The 19,813-nt window shown below is 31.9% G+C and overlaps 2 protein-coding genes across 2 annotated transcripts; both read left to right on the top strand.

Moving 5' to 3' along the window:
- Positions 1-1,480: 1,480 nt before the first annotated feature.
- Positions 1,481-10,447, top strand: LOC129908423 (multidrug resistance protein homolog 65-like). Its single transcript, XM_055984885.1, has 12 exons — positions 1,481-1,691; positions 5,886-6,164; positions 6,225-6,470; positions 6,528-6,699; positions 6,755-7,069; positions 7,126-7,683; positions 7,744-8,122; positions 8,177-8,870; positions 8,928-9,224; positions 9,277-9,637; positions 9,694-10,050; positions 10,109-10,447. Coding segments are annotated over exons 1-12 (3,861 nt in total). The 5' UTR covers positions 1,481-1,689; the 3' UTR covers positions 10,310-10,447.
- Positions 10,448-15,469: 5,022 nt separating this feature from the next.
- On the top strand, positions 15,470-19,813 carry LOC129912617 (multidrug resistance protein homolog 65-like). The gene is made up of 11 exons (XM_055990925.1): positions 15,470-15,612; positions 15,673-15,918; positions 15,979-16,150; positions 16,213-16,527; positions 16,584-17,141; positions 17,196-17,574; positions 17,627-18,320; positions 18,371-18,667; positions 18,722-19,085; positions 19,150-19,506; positions 19,566-19,813. Exons 1-11 carry the CDS (start codon positions 15,470-15,472, stop codon positions 19,764-19,766), a joined length of 3,726 nt encoding a protein of 1,241 aa, XP_055846900.1. The 3' UTR covers positions 19,767-19,813.

The raw sequence follows: 19,813 nt of genomic DNA, 5'->3' as shown, positions 1-19,813 counted from the left end.
TCTCCGAATTTTGAATATGAAATTAATTGAAAATTTGTACAATTATAATCTATTTAATTACCTATCTAATGTACAAATTTCATTCATCTATCTATTAAAACAAAAAAGTTATAACAAGTTGAAGTCGTGTCGCGTTTTCGTTTCATCTTGTTTCAAATCACTACGATACTAAAGAAGTTTTCACTTCAAAAATTCAAAATATTTCAATATGAATTTAAAACTGTTTGATGTTAGTGTTTTCAACATTGAATCAACGGTAACATAATTAAATTTTACATTGCGTGTTACAACCCTTGAAAGATAATGGTCTTATGTATGTTGTCAAAGCAAGTGGTCTGGCATCATCACTCACTGTTTAGAAATGGCAGCACTACACTGAGGTAAAAGCCACCATAAAACAACATAAAATCAATGAAAACCACATTGATTTAACTATTATTCGGAATGATTTTGCGTTGAAGATATAAACATTTTAAAATCAACGTGGAAAGAAAGTTAATTTTGGATGGTTTCGTATCTAAAAGTCACATAAATCAAAGCAGTTCATCTTTAAAACAAAGACGTTTCAACTTCAATTTATTTTTTCCCTCAGTGTACCTTTATGCATTTGTATATCCCGAAAAGTATGCAATTTTGTTTGAATTATTTTTGAAAATTTGAGAATGCTAGTTGCAGTCCAAGAATATCAAAAGAAAGCATTTAAAATTTAGTTAGTAAGTGTTATAAAATTTAAAAAAATCGTTTAATTAAAGTAAGTAAGTAAATGCAAAAAGTGATCACCTATACATAATAAAATACATGATATTTCAACAAGAGATATCACTTGTTTGTAAAATATGTTATCAATTTCAAAATATTAGAGAGTTTTACTAATTTATTCAATCTACTTAAGATAACATGGCGTACTTATTCGCACTAATCGACTATATGACGCCAGATAACAATGTTTATCAACAATCAATACCCACTTATTATCACACTAACCCTTTATTGCCAATTGTAAAATTTTAAATTTACTTATTTTTATTATTTAATACATATCTTCTCAAACAAAATCAAAAGAAATTGTGTATCAGGCCAGACGATGTTTTGTTCTTGTTCAAAAACAAAACAAATCGAATGATTCAATCAAAAAGTTCTTATTTATGTGTATCTTCTTCAACGTCATTCCAACCATTAGATACTACTTGTTTAGATGAACAACGATCTCTGAACTCTTTAACATGTGCTTCTACATTCTTTGTAATATAGATAGATCAATATGAAATTTAAAATTCACAATTATTGAGCTTCGAATAGTTACGAAACTATGTACTCGAAGATATATACATTGTGAGTAGAGATATAGGAACAATTTCATATTGAAACACTTCATTGTCCCATGCGTTAAATGAGCAAACCCATACAAAACTATCTAAACCAATTTCCAATTCCAATTCACTCAAGTGAGATCGATCTTATTTAAGGCAATTTCAAGACCTGAAGAATTCTCAGTCTTCGTGATATATTTGATGTTATCGGTTCGGTTCTATTCGGTAGGAGTAAAGAAAACGCACAATCATCGAAGAAAAGTTTCCGGTATATTCGTTTATAAAGAGTTGTTTTAAAGGAGTTGGCAATCGTTTTTGTTTTTGTCTGAATGTCTTAAACAAGGATTATTAAGGCAACAGAGAAAAAATTTGATTAAAAATGTGAGAAATCAATCCAATTATCGCAAGAGTTTTGTTTTAAAATTTCAATATTTTAGTGCATATTTAACAAATAGAAAATACTTGGTATTGTGATTATTTTTAGAAACCACCATAATTTTGTTATGGTTATTTTAAAACTTTTGTATTTCTGTTGACATTACATGTCAAACGTAAAAACAAAACATAGTACAGCTTTAAGAAATGAGATACACGATCTTACTCTGTTTTTGATAAATGAAAGTTATGCAAAGTATTTGCTTCAGTTAAAATTCAAATTTTAGAAAATTAAATAATCATAAAACCTTAAAAAACTTCAAAAAAATCAATTTTAAAATGGGTATATTTTTATTTATTAAAAAGCATGGATTATTATAAGATGGTTGCGATTGGCGTGAGTTGAAAATCAGCTCGAATGTTAACAAATGGTATCAATATTTTTTAACAATTTTAATTCAAACTTACAGTCTTTTCATGCCATGTTTAAAACGTGGTTTTCGGGAAAAAGTTTTCGAAGACTCGTATTAGTCCATACAAAATTATAAAAGTTCTGGTTTACATAATTCATTTTAGTGTGATTAAAGTTGCTACAAACACGAATCTGAGTTTGTCTAATTTACCTACTTAATATGTTTCATAGACTCATAATATTTACTAACGTAAACGGTTGAGAAAGCGCACGGGTCGTTGGAACGAGACACTACTCGAAGTGTCTTGCACTCCAGATTTTTTGATGCAGAAATGTTCCTTGGGGTCTAAATAGTAAGAAAAAAGCTTTTTTTAATCTTTTGTCGAGCTATTCGTTTTTGCGAGCTTAATTAGTTATGAAAAAAGCTTACTTTGCGTACTCTCCCTCATGTTTTGGCTCATAACTCTGTTAATAATAACGGTAACAATTTAAATAATGGCTCTATTTTTAGAAGAAATATGTCTCTTTTCAACTGCGTTTCAATTAAACTGATATCATTTTTAAATCTTCAGATATTCAAATTTTAGTCCGTTCATTTGTTCTGCCCTATTCGATTTCACTAATCGAAAAGTTTTTTTTATAGAAGTCAGGGTATAATTTTCTAATGGTTTTTCGTATGCTGAATTCGAATCCGAAGTCAAAAAAAAATCTTATGTTCGTTTGGGTTTCATGGCAATTCTTAAAAAATTCTTTACCTATAAACTTGCCAAAAAACTTAAAGGAATGCAAATAGAATATTATGTCAAAATTTGAAAGCGATCGGTAAAGAATTTTTTGAGAATTGCCATGAAACCCAAACGAACATAAGATATGCTCCAAACATGTTGAATTCAACTTAGGATTTCTCAGAGAGGAAAAGAGATATTAAAAAGATTGAAACAGATTTTGAAAGAAAAAGTTTAGTTCTTTGAGAAACCGCTATAAATATAATTATAAAAAATTATCACGAAAAAGGACATAACCTCAAAAACTGTTAAAAAAGGGTATTTTTCATTTTCTAACGGTAATATCTCAAAAACGTGATGTGATAGAATTTTTTTGACTTCGGATTTGAATTCAGCATACAAAAAACCATTAGAAAATTATACCCTGACTTCTATAAAAAAAAACTTTCGATTAGTGAAATCGAATAGGGCAGAAAAAATGAACGGAATATCTGATACAAAAATGATATCAGTTTAATTGAAACGCAGTTGAAAAGAGACATATTTCTTCTAAAAATAGAGCCATTATTTAAATTTTTACCGTTATTATTAACAGAGTTATGAGCCAAAACATGAAGGAAAGTAAGCAAAGTAAGCTTTTTTGATAACTAATTAAGCTCGCAAAAACGAATAGCTCGATAAAAGATTTTAAAAAAGCTTTTTTCTTACTATTTAGACCCCAAGGAACATTTCTTCATCAAAAAATCTGGAGTGCAAGACACTTCGAGTAGTGTCGTGTTCAAACGACCCGTGAGCGATCATGTGACATCTATGAAAAAGCACAAATTCAACGTTTTTATGAGACTTCAAAGTTTGAAATGCAGTCAGTACGAATTTTTCACAGAGTCAAACAACAAAAACTCGGCTTAGGAGAATTTTCGTGAAAAATTATTTCCTTGATTTGCATAGTTCTCAAAAAAAATATGGCTTTTATTTTTCTGTCGGTGATTTGTTTTTTTTTGCTCATTTTTTTCACAGTCACAGTACAGACTTTAGCTTTTTGAAAAGGCTGAAAGATGGAAACAGTAATTCCAAGATATTCAAATATTTCAACTTTCTCTACAGATTTTCTAGAAATATTGCATTGAACAGAAGAACTATGTTCGAGCCCAAATATTTTGGATGTGATAACGTCTTATCGATAAACATTGGCTGCATGCACGAAAAAGTGTGACTCATGCTGACATTCAGCCTAGATATATGTGTCTCTTAGCTGTTTGGTATGGATTGGAATTCATCATATTAAGGGGGGAAATCCCTCTGGACGACACCTTTTTCAATATTGTTTTATGAAAAACTGAAAGCACTTATTGAAATTTGGAAAAAGACAAGATATTACTGACATCATTAAGTATTGAAAAAAATTTTTTTTGAAATGAAAAAATAACAAAATGGCGGCTCTGGAGCCTTTCAAAGTTGACGCCTCTAGTTTACGCCGTGCAATGCACAGGTCCAGGAAATCATCTTAAATCCGTTAGATGATATTAGTACGCATTGCATGAACCTAAATTTATTTTTTTTAATGAAAAATAAAAATTAGAAATCAAAAAAACGAAAAAAACCATGTTTTTTTTTTACAAAGAAGTAGTCAAAAAAAAATATTTACTGTACAAATTTTATTCAACTTTTAGGTTCGTGTTGTGGCCAATAAGTTAAGGAGTAATTTGCTTCAAATTTCAAGTCGATAGCTTCATTAGTTTTTGAGTTACATTGCACGGCGCGGAAAAAAAACTAGTTTTGAAAAAAATGCGTTTAAAGTTTTCGTTTTCGTACTATGGTAGGTTCGGAGCTCATTGGTTTCGGGACTATCTAGGCACTTTTGAGGCTTCATTTAAGGCTAAGACCCCTGAAAATAGTTTCTTCGGTTGATAAATAAATTTATTACGCAAAAAAAAAATAATGCAAAAATAAAAAATTCCAGAGGGATTTCCCCCCTTAAAGGCTAATTCTTATTAAAGGATAATCCTAGTCCAACTAGAGTCAGGAGCTCAGGATGTTAAACGATGTTGAACGATTTTTCCTTTGCTTCTTTTTACTTTTATTTATTTATTTTTTTTTTTTTTGTGTAAGTTCAGTGAATAGTTAAAAAAGGTTAAGTATTTTTTTTTTTTTTTGGTAGGTAGAAGATAGACTTATATTAATCGGAATTTGATTTCTATGTTAAAAAGGTTACACATACGCAACAGTGACCGACTATGGTAAACAATTATTTACCACTGTCTAAATAATTTAATCATTCGACTTTTCTTGGCTATTTTACTTGTAAATTCTCAGCTTCTCTCTCCATTTCGATAAACTCTGTAAAAGAGAGGTTCATTGTATGGTTGAGTCCGCATGAACTTAGCGAAATACTTTTTAAGGTCTAATTAGAGAAAAATGTTCTAAAAAGTGCTAAGAAAATTCCAATGTCATTAATGTAGCTATACATAAAAACATTAGTCTACAAAGACTTATTTATAACCATAAAAATCAAATTGGGGGCATGAACTCTCAATTGAAAAAAAAAAAAAAACTTTTTGGTTCAATGTTAACGGTAATAGATTTCTAAAAATTTGGGCTCAAAATTATTTGTTTTCAAAGCAATATTCACAGTAAATGTATTTAATAAGTTATTATGTATTAGAAAAAAAAAGTCAAAACATCTCAAGGGCAATAAATATTGCTTGCATCCGCATAAACCATTTTATCATTAATAATTTCACATCTTCTTCTATTCTATACAAAGTTAAAACAAAAAAAAATTGCACTAATAAATCTTAATTGAAAATTAAACTTTCAATTGACTTTTATGACCTAACTTTGTTGACTTTTCTAGCGATCTTTCTAAGAGCACACGCATCATCATCATCATAAAACGTAGGTAGACTTATATACAAAAAATTGCTTTGATATTATGTCGGCCTCATAAGAATTTATTCAGAAGTGTGATTGTGATTGAAATACATCATTCAAGGATGAATCAAATAATAATAATTAATTGATCAAATCAAATTGTTTTTTTTTTGTTTTTTGTTTTTCTTTAAGGTCTTCCGTGGGAGAAGAAACTTCTTCAGGGAAATGTGATGAAGAACCCACAGAACCAATCAAACCAATTAGTTTCTTTAGACTTTTTAGGTTTACAACGCCATGTGAAATATTTTTACTTTTCCTTGGATTTATAACATCAGGAATTAAGGCCTTGACATTACCAGCAGTTGTAATTATTTACAGTGAATTTACAGCAATGTTAGTTGATCGAACCCTTGCTACTGGAACAAGTTCAACTACATACTTTCTACCTCTTTTAGGAGGTGGTAAGACATTGTAAGTTAATATTGAGTATTCTAAAGAACGATTGCCTTAAAACACTTGATAATTTTTTAGGACAAATGCCTCAAGAGAAGAGAACAATAGAGAACTCTACAATGATTCGATATCTTATGGACTGTTGCTGACTATTACATCGATAGTAATGTTGATTTCCGGAATTTATTCGGTTGATGTTTTTAACATAATTGCTCTGAAGCAAGTGACTCGAATGCGAATGAAACTATTTCGAGCTATCATGAGACAGGACATAAGTTGGCATGATACAACAACACAACAGAACTTTGCTCAAAATATGACTGAGTAAGTAGTGCTTCAGAGAAATTTGAATCCGAAGTAATGAATACTCGATTATTTCAGTGATATTGAAAAAATTCGCGATGGAATTTCTGAAAAAGTCGCTCACTTTCTGTACCTGATTATTGGTTTCATCATAACCGTTGCTATATCGTTTGCTTATGGCTGGAAGCTTACTTTAGCTGTGAGCGTTTACATTCCAATCGTAATAGTTATGAACTATTTCGTTACAAAGGTATTTATTTTGAAAAGTCTCCAAGAAAACTCTCCAATCTTTCTTCCTTTAACAGTATCAAAGTCGTTTAACAACTCTCGAGCAAGATTCTTATTCAAGTGCTGGTAACTTGGTGGAAGAAATACTTGGTTCAATCCGAACGGTTGTTTCATTTGCTGGAGAAAAGAAAGAATCCGCTCGATATGATAACTTCCTAGTACCTGCTCGAAAAGCAAGTCAGAAAAAAGGAGCCTTCTCCGGTTTTAGTGATGGAGTATTAAAAGCCTTACTATTTATATCATGTTCAGGAGCTTTCTGGTATGGAGTGAATCTTATTTTAGCCGATCGTGATAAGGAAGATAAAGAATACACTCCAGCAATTCTTATGATTGTAAGTATCACCTTTTCTTGGAGATGATATCGAAAAAAAACTAACAATTCTTTAAGGCATTTTTTGGTATCATTGTTGGAGCTGATAATATTGCTAGAACATCACCATTCTTAGAATCATTTGCTACAGCAAGAGGTTGTGCAGCAAAAATATTCAGTATCATTGATTCCAAATCAAATATCGATCCAATGTCAACCGATGGAAAAATCCTCAATTATGGACTTCGAGGTGAAATAGAGTTTAGGGATGTTTTCTTCCGATATCCATCTCGACAGGATATCATTGTTCACAGAGGTTTGAACTTTAAAGTTAAAGAAGGTCAAACTATTGCTCTTGTTGGTTCTTCCGGTTGTGGAAAATCAACTTGTATTCAACTGTTGCAAAGATTCTATGATCCTGTCTTCGGGCAAGTGTTGCTGGATGACTTGGATATAAAGAAATATAATATCAGCTGGTTGAGATCAAATATTGCTTGTGTTGGACAGGAACCAGTGCTATTTCAGGGAACTGTTAAAGAAAATATTAAGCACGGAAAGTCTTCAGCTTCACAGAAGGAAATCGAAGCTGCTGCCAAGTCAGCTGGTGTTCATGATTTTATTGTCAATTTACCAGAAGTAAGTTTTTAAGCATTAAGTTCAACTTGAACGTTATTTAGCTATATTTTCAAACCCTAGAGCTATCAAACTGTTATCGGAGAAAAAGGTGCTCAACTATCAGGTGGTCAGAAACAGCGTATTGCCATTGCTCGGGCACTCATTCAAAACCCTAAAATTCTTCTTCTTGACGAAGCTACCTCAGCTTTGGACTATCAATCCGAAAGGCTTGTTCAGGAAGCTCTAGATCTTGCTAGTAAAGGAAGAACTACAATAGTCGTTTCTCATCGATTGTCAGCTATTAAATCAGCAGATCGTATATTTTTCCTTGATCAGGGAAAAGTTGTCGAAGAAGGATCTCATAATGATTTGATGAAAATTAAAGGAATGTATTATCACATGGTTCATGCTGGTGATCTACAAACTGTCGATGCTAATGATCAAGATGTTGAAGAGAAAAGTAAGTTTTTTTAAACATTTCTTCCAGAATAACATAACTTCCTTTATATTCCAGGAAAGTCCCTCGGAATCTATGAAAAGTCATTCGAACTGAATGCCAATAATTTGGATAAGAATCAAAAAGATGTTGTCAATTTCGAGACACCTGTTTTCGTTTCCCCAAAGACTGATGAAGATGAAAAAGAAGACAAGACTCAATTTGTCAAGACATTTATCAGGATTTTAAAGATGTCCCGGCCTGAGTTTGGTTATCTGATATTTGGTGTTATTGCGGCTACAATGTATGGCTTCACATATCCTGCATTTTCAATTGCATTTGGAGAATTCTACGCAGCTTTGTCACAAAATGATGAAAATGAAGCCCGAAGCAGAACAGCAGTACTATCAATATGCTGTTTGGTGATTGGTATCGTTACTGGGATCATTTGTTTCCTCCAAACTTACCTTTTCAATCTTGCTGGAGTCTGGCTTACAACACGAATTAGGTCCCTGTCCTTTAAATCAATCATGCAACAAGAAGTTGGATGGTTTGATGAGGAAAAGAACAGCGTAGGAGCTTTATCAGCTCGTTTGGCTGGAGATGCTGCTAACGTACAAGGAGCTATTGGTTTTCCACTAAGTGGATTGATTCAGGCGTTTTCAAATTTTATTTGCAGTGGAACTATTGCCTTTTACTATTCCTGGAAGCTTGCTCTTCTGTGTATATCGACTTGCCCATTTATTGTTGGATCAGTGATTTATGAAGCAAGGTTAAGACTCTTCGCAATTCCTTTGTCCCGTTTTTGAAGTTTTCTTTATAATTCCAGTTCCATGTCCGCTGCAATGCTTCGTGAAAAACAGATTCTCGAAGAAGCAAGTCGTATTGCAACTGAAGCCATTGTCAATATAAGAACTATAGCTGGGTTGAGACGAGAAGGTGAACTTATTGAAAGGTATAACGAAGAAATTAGAAAGGTCGAAGTACAAATTAGGAAAAAACTTCGTTATCGAGGAATAATCAATTCTTCGGGACAAGCGTTTATGTTTTTCGCCTATGCTGTTGCATTGTGTTATGGTGGAGTTCTAGTATCAGAAGGTTCAATACCATTCCAGGACATTATCAAGTAATAGAATCATCTTTTGTTAGAACATATTCACCGATATCATTTTTTTTAGAGTGTCTGAAACCCTTCTATATGGCTCTATGATGTTGGCTCAATCACTCGCCTTTGCTCCAGCATTCACAGCTGCTTTGATTTCAGCTCATCGAATATTCCAGGTTATCGATAGAAAACCGAAAATTCAATCTCTCACAAACAAATGCAAGAATATGAACAAATTGAATCATGTGGAGGGAGTTCATTACCGAGATATTGAATTCAGGTATCCAACAAGATCCGAAATTCAGATCTTAAATGGTATCAACTTGGAAGTTCTACAAGGCAAAACTGTGGCTCTTGTTGGTCATTCAGGTTGTGGAAAGTCAACGTGTATTCAGCTCCTTCAAAGATATTATGATCCCGATAATGGAAATATCGTAAGTTCGCTTTTCTTATTTCAGAAAACTCTTTTTCAAAACATCTTTTTCCCCAGCACATTGACCAAGATGACATTAAGACTGACTTATCATTAGAAACACTTCGATCAAAGTTAGGCTTAGTATCTCAGGAACCATCCCTGTTCGAACGAACAATTGCAGAAAATATTGCTTATGGAGACAATTCCAGGGATGTCTCAATTGCGGAAATAATGGAAGCAGCAAAGAACGCAAATGCCCATTCTTTCATCATATCACTGCCAATGGGTTATGATACTCGATTGGGTTCAAGAGGGACTCAATTGTCTGGTGGACAGAAACAAAGAATCGCAATTGCTAGAGCTTTGGTTAGAAATCCAAAGATTTTATTGCTAGATGAGGCAACATCAGCTTTAGACTTGCAAAGTGAAAAGGTATGTATTTCTTGAAAGTATCAAAACTGAAAAAAAATTCTAAGTGAACTTCTTATAGGTTGTTCAACAAGCCCTTGATATGGCATGTTCAGGACGAACTTGCATTGTCATTGCACATAGGCTGTCTACAGTTCAAAATGCAGATGTCATTTGTGTTTTACAAAATGGACGAGTAGCTGAACAAGGCAACCATCATCAACTGATTGCTCGAGATGGACTCTATGCTAGACTCCATAAAACACAACCCAGTTTTGAATAAAAAAAAATGCATAAAGGTCTAAGTTTTATGACTTTCAAATAATCTGTCCATTAAATAGTTTAAGTATTTGTTTTTGTAATAATTTAGAAAGAACGTCACGTTTAAGTTAAAATAAAAATTATATATGAAAGTAAGAAATCTTTTACTTCTTTAAATGATTTAAAGACGTTATGATATATACTTTCTTTAAGCTAAGGTAGAAGTTCAAAAAATCCCAGAAATCAAAGAGAATTTTAGAATATCGAAAAACAATATTGGAAAAGATCAACTTCTAACACTTTCAAAAATTCATCTAAAACGGCAATTTCCAAGTGTTCGTTCATAAAGTTCTCAGTAAACTGAAACAATTTTTTCAAATATTTCCTTCTCTGTTTAATTATTAAGATTTTGAAACTGTTATACATATAATTTAGAATATAACTTTGAAAATTGTCAACATTCAGATACAATCAGTTAATGGGCAATATATTAGACATGATTGACTCTAATGATCCCTCTAGCAATTTATAAGGTGGGAAAATATATCATAATATTCTGATTTGTGAAGAAGATACGAAACAATTTAATTTTAAACTCCACTATTTAGTACAATATTGGAATAAAATATTCGAAGGCAAATTTAGTAACGAACTTAGTTAATATTAAAATAGTCACATTTTAAAACTTCAGTGTTTACCCACGGTAACTAAAAAAAATTAATTAAATCTTTTATTTTCTTTGAATCCGACAATATTTTCAAAGTCAATTTTGTGTTTTGTGTTTATTCTTCTTATATTATTATTTTTTTTTTAAGTAAGGCGGATCAATTATTTCATACAAATTACCTCGGTTTTTATAATATTTTATTTAATTTTAACAAATCTTGTGGAATGTGAAATGTTCGAGGTCAAAAAGCGAGAGAAAAGGCTGATAGGAATTCGACGTTCAATGAAAAATGAAAGTTCATTGTTGTACTAAAATGCAATGGATTTTAAAACTTTTGCCTTAAAACATTGTTATGGAAAACTACCTGTTTATTATTATTTGTACTTTATAATGAAAGTTAAAAAATGAAACACGATCGACAAAATGCTTGCTTGAGAAATGTTTTCCAATGCAATAGAATTTTTTTTTTAAGTTTTTATTTTAATTTTGAGTCAAAGAAGACAAAAAAAAATCGCTTAAATCAGCTTGTCGTTCAGTTAAAAGAGATCGTTTCACATTGCTAAACTTAAACTATGTACCTACAAAAATGTTTTTTTAAATTCTAGTTTCCAATCAAATTTTGCAAGCTGAAAATTTTATTAACAATTTGCACTATACTTATGCATTTTGCGTAGATTGACGAGGCCATTAAAAAATTTCTTTTTTCGAAAAACATAAATTGGGAAAAAAATATATTGAAATTTGTAGCAATATTTTTTTTTAGGTTTTTATTTGATGTGAAATAGTTAAAGCTACTTTAGTCTATATTTACTTTTACAGCGATGTTTTGAATTATTTTTATTACAGTTTATACAGAAAGCGATCGTAAATCTAAACTACAAATTTCAGTTTAATTTATTTAATCATAATTAAGCTTATGAATATAACAATTTTAAACTTAAGTAACAACGTTAAGTTGAATCACAGAATCATTCATTTCAATTAAATCAGGACATATGAAGTCAAGACATTTTTAAGTAATCAGAAGCTCAAAAAAAGTAGTTACTATCAAAGTAGTATCTTATACCTACAAGGGACGGATTGGCAAAAAAATCAGCAATAACAGTTAGAAATAAAGTGAATTATCATACGACTGACTGACAAGCAGCGAATTTTAACGACGCAAAACCTGGCCAAAAATATTTGGGCACATTTTCCACATCAAATAGGTGCTAAATGACAAAAAAGTTATTCGGAAAAACTAACAGTAAAATCCACTTAAGTGCTTACCCACTTACCTCACGATTAGCCGGGAGAAAAAAAAAATATTAAAAATCCTAAAATGCATGTACAATCCTGTGCTATAACTTTTCTTAAAGTAATTATTTTTTTCTTTATTTTATTTTTTTCACACTAGTTTTTGAGAAATTAAGTTTTAAAGATGAAATTTATAAAAACAAAAATGTTTTCGTTTTTTAATTGATTTTGTATAAAATATTGCAATATTATGGACATATTTATACCATTATTTAATGACCTGGTAGTTGTTAGCCAAATACTAAAGACTTCATTCTAATAAATATTAAAGTTCCTAAGAATAAAAAAAACTGAAACATACTTTTGTTCCGGAAAACCAAGTTTTGTTTTTATATCTCAAGAATATTGTGCTCAAATTGTAGGTCTATTGGAGCCAAATTGACCAAGTTATGAGCATTTTAATACTTTGCTTACGAGCGTTTTAGTCCAGAGTTCAAATTAAATTAGGTAAATTAAGTTAAATCGTTCTCGCCACAACTAATGTTTTCAAAGCCGGTGTCCCTCATAACTTCAAAATTACTGCACCGATTGTTTGAAAGGACCATGGGCACTTTTGTATGGACTTTGGGCCCAATTTTAACATTGCTCAACAGTGATGAAACGCATGTCAAATGAAAGGTCTTGAGGAAAAAAAATAGTACTAAATATTTTGATTTTACCTTATTTTTTTACATTTTTTTATTTATAAATCATTTTTTTCGAAAACTATTAAAAGAAATAACTTTATTTTAATACTGAATTAAAGGTGGGATGTCTAGCTTTTGAAAAAGGTTAAACACTTTATAGTAAGTGTTGCCACTTTTTTTAAATATATTTTTTTTTCATTTTCAGTACTATTTTATAAAATGGTCCAAAACACCACTTTTGCGCTCGATTTCGACTTTACCCCCATATAATAAATTGAATTACTTCTCAAGACCTTTCATTTGACATGCGTTTCATCACTGTTGAGCAATGTTGAAATTGGGTCCAAAATGCCCATGGTCCTTTGGAACACTATTTTTATACATATTCTTAAAGGTATCCCTGGAGAAATTTTCTTAATAACATAAAATTTATAAAAATCTAAAATTAAAAGTCGCTTTTGAGGAGTTTTTTTTTATTCAAGGGGTCTTTATTTTCGGGGTTGCAAACTTGGGCAAACTCTTGAAATGCTAGATTGTTCTATGTCCAGAATTTCAATAATATATATGTTATGCAATGTTGTGGCGTGTTGCGCGAAAAAGGTATGAAAAACTACGCAATTAGTATTTCGAGAATCCCGAACATAGATCTTTCAATTTACATAATTTTGGAATATAGAATTTTGAAATGCAGATTTTTTAAAATAGAAAATTTTGAATTTATAGAAATTAATAATACAGAATTTTGGTATCAAAATTTTGAAAACCGAAATACAAAAAGAAAAAAAAAAGTAGCAGTGGAACTAGCAAAAAAAATTGCTGTGAACGCTTCATACACTAACGGAGCTTCAAAGCTTTTGTTTAAAAAATCGGGGAATTGGTTCAGTCTTTCCAGAAAATGAAATTATAACCTAAAATGTAAGGACTTACAAGATGTTCCTCACCTACTCTTAGGGCTGCCAGACGTCCCGATTTCAGCGGGACAGTCCCGACATTTGGACCCTGTCCCGATATCTGTCCCGATTTACAAAATGTCCCGATTTTGTCCCGACAATCCGTTTTCATTCGAAAACTTTGGGGAAGAAAATCAAAGTCACTGCTATATGAAATTAAATGAATAACATTTGACATTTCCTTACTAAGAACATGTGTGAAAGTAAAATGATTGGTCCATTATTGTTTTTTACTTTCGTGTATTAAAATTTTAAACATAAAAAGCTTTTAGCTTCAATTTTTTCATTCTCAATTATTTATAAAGTCCACATTCAAAATAAAAAAAAAAACTGTCAAATCGCATACAATTTTTAAAACTCCTTCTTTCAAAAGGGAACGTTAAATTTAATGGAATTTGGTGCTTGGTACCTACAACTAAGAGATCCATCACTTGATAGTTTTTAGTTATTATGGATGAAGACTTTGTTATTTTCTTTAAGTTTAGTTTTCAAAACATGGAATTTTTACCTATGGAAAAGTTTGGATTCACACTGGTCTATTACTTTTTTATTTCTTTTTATTTTTATAAATTTTCAATTTCATGTGTTTTTTTGCTGTCCCGATTTGTCCTGACTTTAAAGACCTGTTGTCCCGACATTAATAAAATTTTATCTGGCAGCTCTACCTACTCTGCTCATCCTTTTTTATACTCTAAACAAAAATTACACCCATTAAAAATTATTCTTTTTCGTAATTGATAATCCTAGTAATCTGATAAATACCAGATATCTACAACTTCCATCTTTTTGTCAAAAGTCTGCTGGTTTTTACAAGTGTGATAATGAGTTATCACTATCATAATGGATTTATTATTAGCTAAAATATGCTAGCAGTTTTCCTAACAGCCACTTGTACTGTGCATAACCTAGCCTACAGTAAATCCCAAAAAATTTATCAAAGATAACCAAGGCATGCAAATCTGATGAAATAGATTAAGAATTTTTTATTTGATAAGAAATCAATATAAAAAAAGAATTTCATATCAATTTCATATTTAATTTCGCATATTTCACAATCTTAGAGACATTAGTCTAATCTTGATCTTTTTTTATTGCTCATGTATTGGTTTCATGAAAAAAAAAATGTTCATTTGAAAAAGTCTTACCAATTCCAAGGTCCGATGTATTTGTTTTGTGTTTAAATATCTCCTTTACAAACGATTCTAAAGGAGAAAAACGACTAACTTTGATTAAATTTTTGTATGTTATACATCTTAGTTTAAGGCAATGTTAAATCCTTGGGATCGTTAATACTGAGAAACTAGTCTTCAACTCATCCTTAAAAATTTGATCGCAAAACTTTTATCAGCAATTTTAAACAGAATCACGTTATTTTAACAATGCTGTTTAATGTGCGAAAATTACTTAAACAATTTGAATTGATCTGGTCCCTTGTCAAAAAGTGGTAAGTACTAACTGGAATCTATATATACAAAGAAAATGATTACAAAATTTTGAATCCATTAAGGCCTTCTTTGGGAGACGAATCTTTTACGGAAAAAACTGAAGAAGAACCCACACAACCAATAAAAACGGTTGGCTTCTTTCAACTTTTTCGTTTTACAACTTCTTATGAATTATTGTTGCTCTTCTTTGGATTAATAATGACAGTATTCAAGGCCTTGGCACTACCGGCAATTATAATAGTTTACAGTGAATTTATAGCAATGTTAGTTGATCGAAAATTTGCTATTAGAACAAGTTCAAAAACTTACGTTTTACCTCTTTTAGGAGGTGGTAAAATATTGTAAGTTGATATTACTCATTCTTGAATATTATAGTCTCAAAAAAGCTGATAATTTTTTAGGACAAATGCCACAAGAGAAGAGAACAATAATGAACTCTACAATGATTCAATTGCATGTGGATTGGGATTTGCCATCATGGCTGGAACTGTCCTTATTTCAGGAACATCTGCTATCGATATTTTTAATTCAATTGGTCTTAAACAAGTAACTCGAATTCGAATGAAACTCTTTCGAGCTATAATTAGGAAAGACATTAGCTGGCATGATACTACAACACAGCAAAATTTTGCCCAATATATGACAAAGTAAGTAGTCTTTTGAAGAGTTTTTGAAATCAAGCTACAGTGAATACTTGAAAATTTCAGTGATATTGAAAAAATTCGCGATGGAATTTCTGAAAAAATAGTACAATTTCTTGATCTGGTGATTGGTTTTATTGCAACGGTGATCATATCGTTTGGCTATGGCTGGAAGCTTACTATGCTAGTGGTCATCTATATTCCAATTGTACTAGCTATGCACTATTACGTTACAAAAGTGAATATATATGTCTTAGACTCTCCAAGAAAAATTGCCCTAAAAAAACTTTTCTCTTTTAGCATCAAACCCGTTTGACAATTCTCGAGCAGAATTCTTATTCAAGAGCTGGAAATCTGGTTGAAGAAGTTCTTAGTTCCATTCGAACTATTGTTGCATTTTCTGGAGAAAATAAAGAATCCGCACGATATGATAACTATTTGGTACCTGTTCGAAAAGCAGGTTCGAAGAAAGGAGCCTTCTCTGGGTTAAGTGATGGAGTTTTGAAAGGTTTGGTCTTTATATCATGTGCAGCAGCTTTTTGGTATGGAGTGAATCTGGTTTTAGCCGATCGAGATAAGGAAAACAAAGATTATACTCCAGCAATTCTTATGATTGTAAGTATTGGAGACATTTTTTGGAGAGTTTTTTATCTTCAAGTATGTTTTTTAAGGCATTCTTTGGAATATTAGTTGGAGGTCATAATATTGCTAGGTTACCACCATTCTTAGAATCTTTTGCTACTGCTAAAGGTTCTGCAGCAAAAATATTTAGAATCATTGATTCCAAATCAGATATCGATCCCATGTCAGCGGGTGGAAAAGTTCTGAACAATGGACTCAGAGGTGAAATAGAGTTCCAAGACGTTTTCTTTCGATATCCCTCTCGAGATGATATATCCGTTCTTAGGGGTTTGAACTTTAAGGTGAAACAGGGTCAAACTGTTGCTATTGTTGGTTCTTCCGGTTGTGGAAAATCAACTTGTATTCAACTTCTACAGAGATTCTATGATCCAGCTTTTGGACAGGTGCTGCTGGACGAGTTGGATGCAAAGAAATATAACATAAACTGGTTGAGGTCTAATATTGCTTGTGTTGGACAGGAACCAATACTTTTTCAGGGAACTGTTGGGGAAAATATAAAACATGGCAAGTCTTCGGCATCACAGAAGGAAATCGAAGCTGCTGCTAAGTTAGCTGGTGTTCATGATTTTATTATCAATTTACCAGAAGTAAGTATTTGACTCTTAAGTTCTTCAATAAAAAAATTAATTGTTGAACTCTAGAGCTATCAAACTGTTATTGGAGAAAAAGGTGCTCAACTATCAGGTGGTCAGAAACAGCGTATTGCCATTGCTAGGGCGCTGATCCAAAACCCTAAAATTCTTCTTCTTGACGAAGCTACCTCAGCTTTGGATTATCAATCCGAAAGACTTGTCCAAGAAGCTTTGGACCTTGCAAGTAAAGGAAGAACTACAATAGTCGTTTCTCATCGAGTGTCAGCTATTAAATCAGCAGATCGTATATTTTTCCTAGATCAGGGAAAAGTTGTCGAAGAAGGATCTCACAATGATTTGATGAAAATGAAAGGAATGTACTATCGCATGGTTCATGCTGGTGATCTACAAACTGTCGATGCAAATGATCAAGATGTTGAAGAGAAAAGTAAGTTATTTTAACAATTTATTCAGAATTTCATATAATTTCTATCTTCTAGATAAGCCACTTGGAATCTATGAAAAGTCCTTCGAGCTTAATGCCAATAATTTGGATAAAAATCAAAAAGATGTTGCTAATTTCGAGACACCGGTTTTCATTGACCCAAAGAATGACGAAGATGAAAAAGAAGACAAGACTCAATTTGTCAAGATATTTATCAGGATTTTCAAGATGTCCCGGCCGGAATATAGTTATCTGATTTTTGGAGTTATTGCGGCTACTTTATATGGCTTCACATTTCCTGCATTTGCAATAGCTTTTGGAGAATTTTACGCAGCTTTGTCACAAAACGATGAAAATGAAGCCCGAAGTAGAACGGCAGTACTTTCAATTTGCTGTTTGATCATTGGTATCATCACTGGAATATCTTGCTTCTTCCAAACCTACCTTTTTAATCTTGCTGGAGCCTGGCTCACAATAAGAATAAGATCTCTTTCTTTTAAATCAATCATGAAACAAGAAATCGGATGGTTTGATGAAGAAAAGAATAGCGTAGGAGCTTTATCAGCTCGCTTAGCTGGAGATGCTGCAAATATACAAGGAGCTATTGGTTTCCCTCTAAGTGGATTGATTCAGGCCTTTTCAAATTACATTTGTAGTGGATTTATAGCGTTTTATTATTCTTGGAAGCTCACTTTAATGTGTTTATCAACATGTCCATTTATTTTTGGATCAGTAATCTACGAAGCAAGGTTATAAGACTCTTTGATTATTTGAACTTTCTTGATATTTTTTTTTTTAGTTTCATGTCATCTTCAATGCTGCGTGAAAAACAAATTCTCGAGGAAGCAAGTCGCATTGCAACTGAAGCTATTGTCAATATTCGAACAATAGCTGGTTTGAGACGTGAATCGGAACTCATTAATAAGTTCAACGAAGAAATGAGAAAAGGCGAAATGGAAATTAGGAAAAAACTTCGTTACCGAGGTATCATTAATTCATTGGTTCAAGCTTTTCTTTTTTTGGCATATGCGTTTACATTATCCTATGGAGGAATTCTTGTTGCACAAGGTTCAATACCATTTCAAGACATTATCAAGTAAGAGAATTCCATTATTGTTCGATATGGTCATTTTTCAATGCATTTAATTAGAGTTTCTGAAACATTGCTGTATGGATCATTGATGTTGGCTCAATCACTTGTATTTGCCCCAGCATTTACAACTTCTTTGGTCTCAGCTCATCGTTTATTCCAAGTTATTGATAGAAAACCGAAAATTCAATCTCTCACTAACAAATGCAACAATATTAGCAAAGTGAATCATAATATGGATGGAGTTCATTACCGGGATATAGAATTCAGATATCCAACAAGATCTGATGCTCAGATTTTGAATGGTATCAACTTGGAAGTTCTAAAAGGCAAAACCGTTGCACTTGTTGGAAATTCAGGTTGTGGAAAATCAACATGTATTCAACTATTGCAAAGATTTTATGATACTGATAATGGAAACATTGTAAGATAGCACCTTCTTAATTGAAAAAAAAAAAAACCGTTAAAAACTTCCTTTTCTTCCCCAGAATATAGATCAAAATGACATTAAGACTGATCTATCATTGGAAACACTTCGGTCAAAGTTAGGCTTGGTATCTCAGGAACCGTCTTTATTCGAACGAACAATTGCAGAAAATATTGCTTATGGAGACAATTCCAGAAATGTTTCCATCGCTGAAATCATAGAAGCAGCGAAATATGCCAATGCCCATTCTTTTATAATATCATTGCCAATGGGTTATGACACTCGACTGGGTTCAAGAGGTACTCAATTGTCTGGTGGACAGAAACAAAGAATTGCAATTGCTAGAGCTTTGGTTAGAAATCCAAAGATTTTATTGCTAGATGAGGCAACATCAGCTTTGGACTTGCAAAGTGAAAAGGTTTGTTTGATTTTGTAAAAAAAAATAAACTTAAGAATTCTAAGTGAAATTTTTTTTAGGTTGTTCAACAAGCTCTTGATATGGCATGTTCTGGGCGAACTTGTATTGTTATTGCACATCGATTGTCCACTATTCAAAATGCAGATGTCATCTGTGTTTTACAAAACGGACAAGTAGCTGAACAAGGCAATCATCGTCAACTGATTGCCCGAGATGGACTTTATGCTAGACTTCATAAGACACAGCCCAGCTTTGAATAGATATTTTTAAGCTTTTAGTTAACTTCTGAGTGTAATTTTAACAATTA

This window comes from Episyrphus balteatus, chromosome 2 (genome assembly GCF_945859705.1).
Source record: "Episyrphus balteatus chromosome 2, idEpiBalt1.1, whole genome shotgun sequence".
Taxonomy (NCBI): Eukaryota; Metazoa; Arthropoda; class Insecta; order Diptera; family Syrphidae; genus Episyrphus; species Episyrphus balteatus.
Note: the sequence above shows the minus strand (reverse complement) of the source record. Positions and strands in the feature narration are given on the sequence as shown.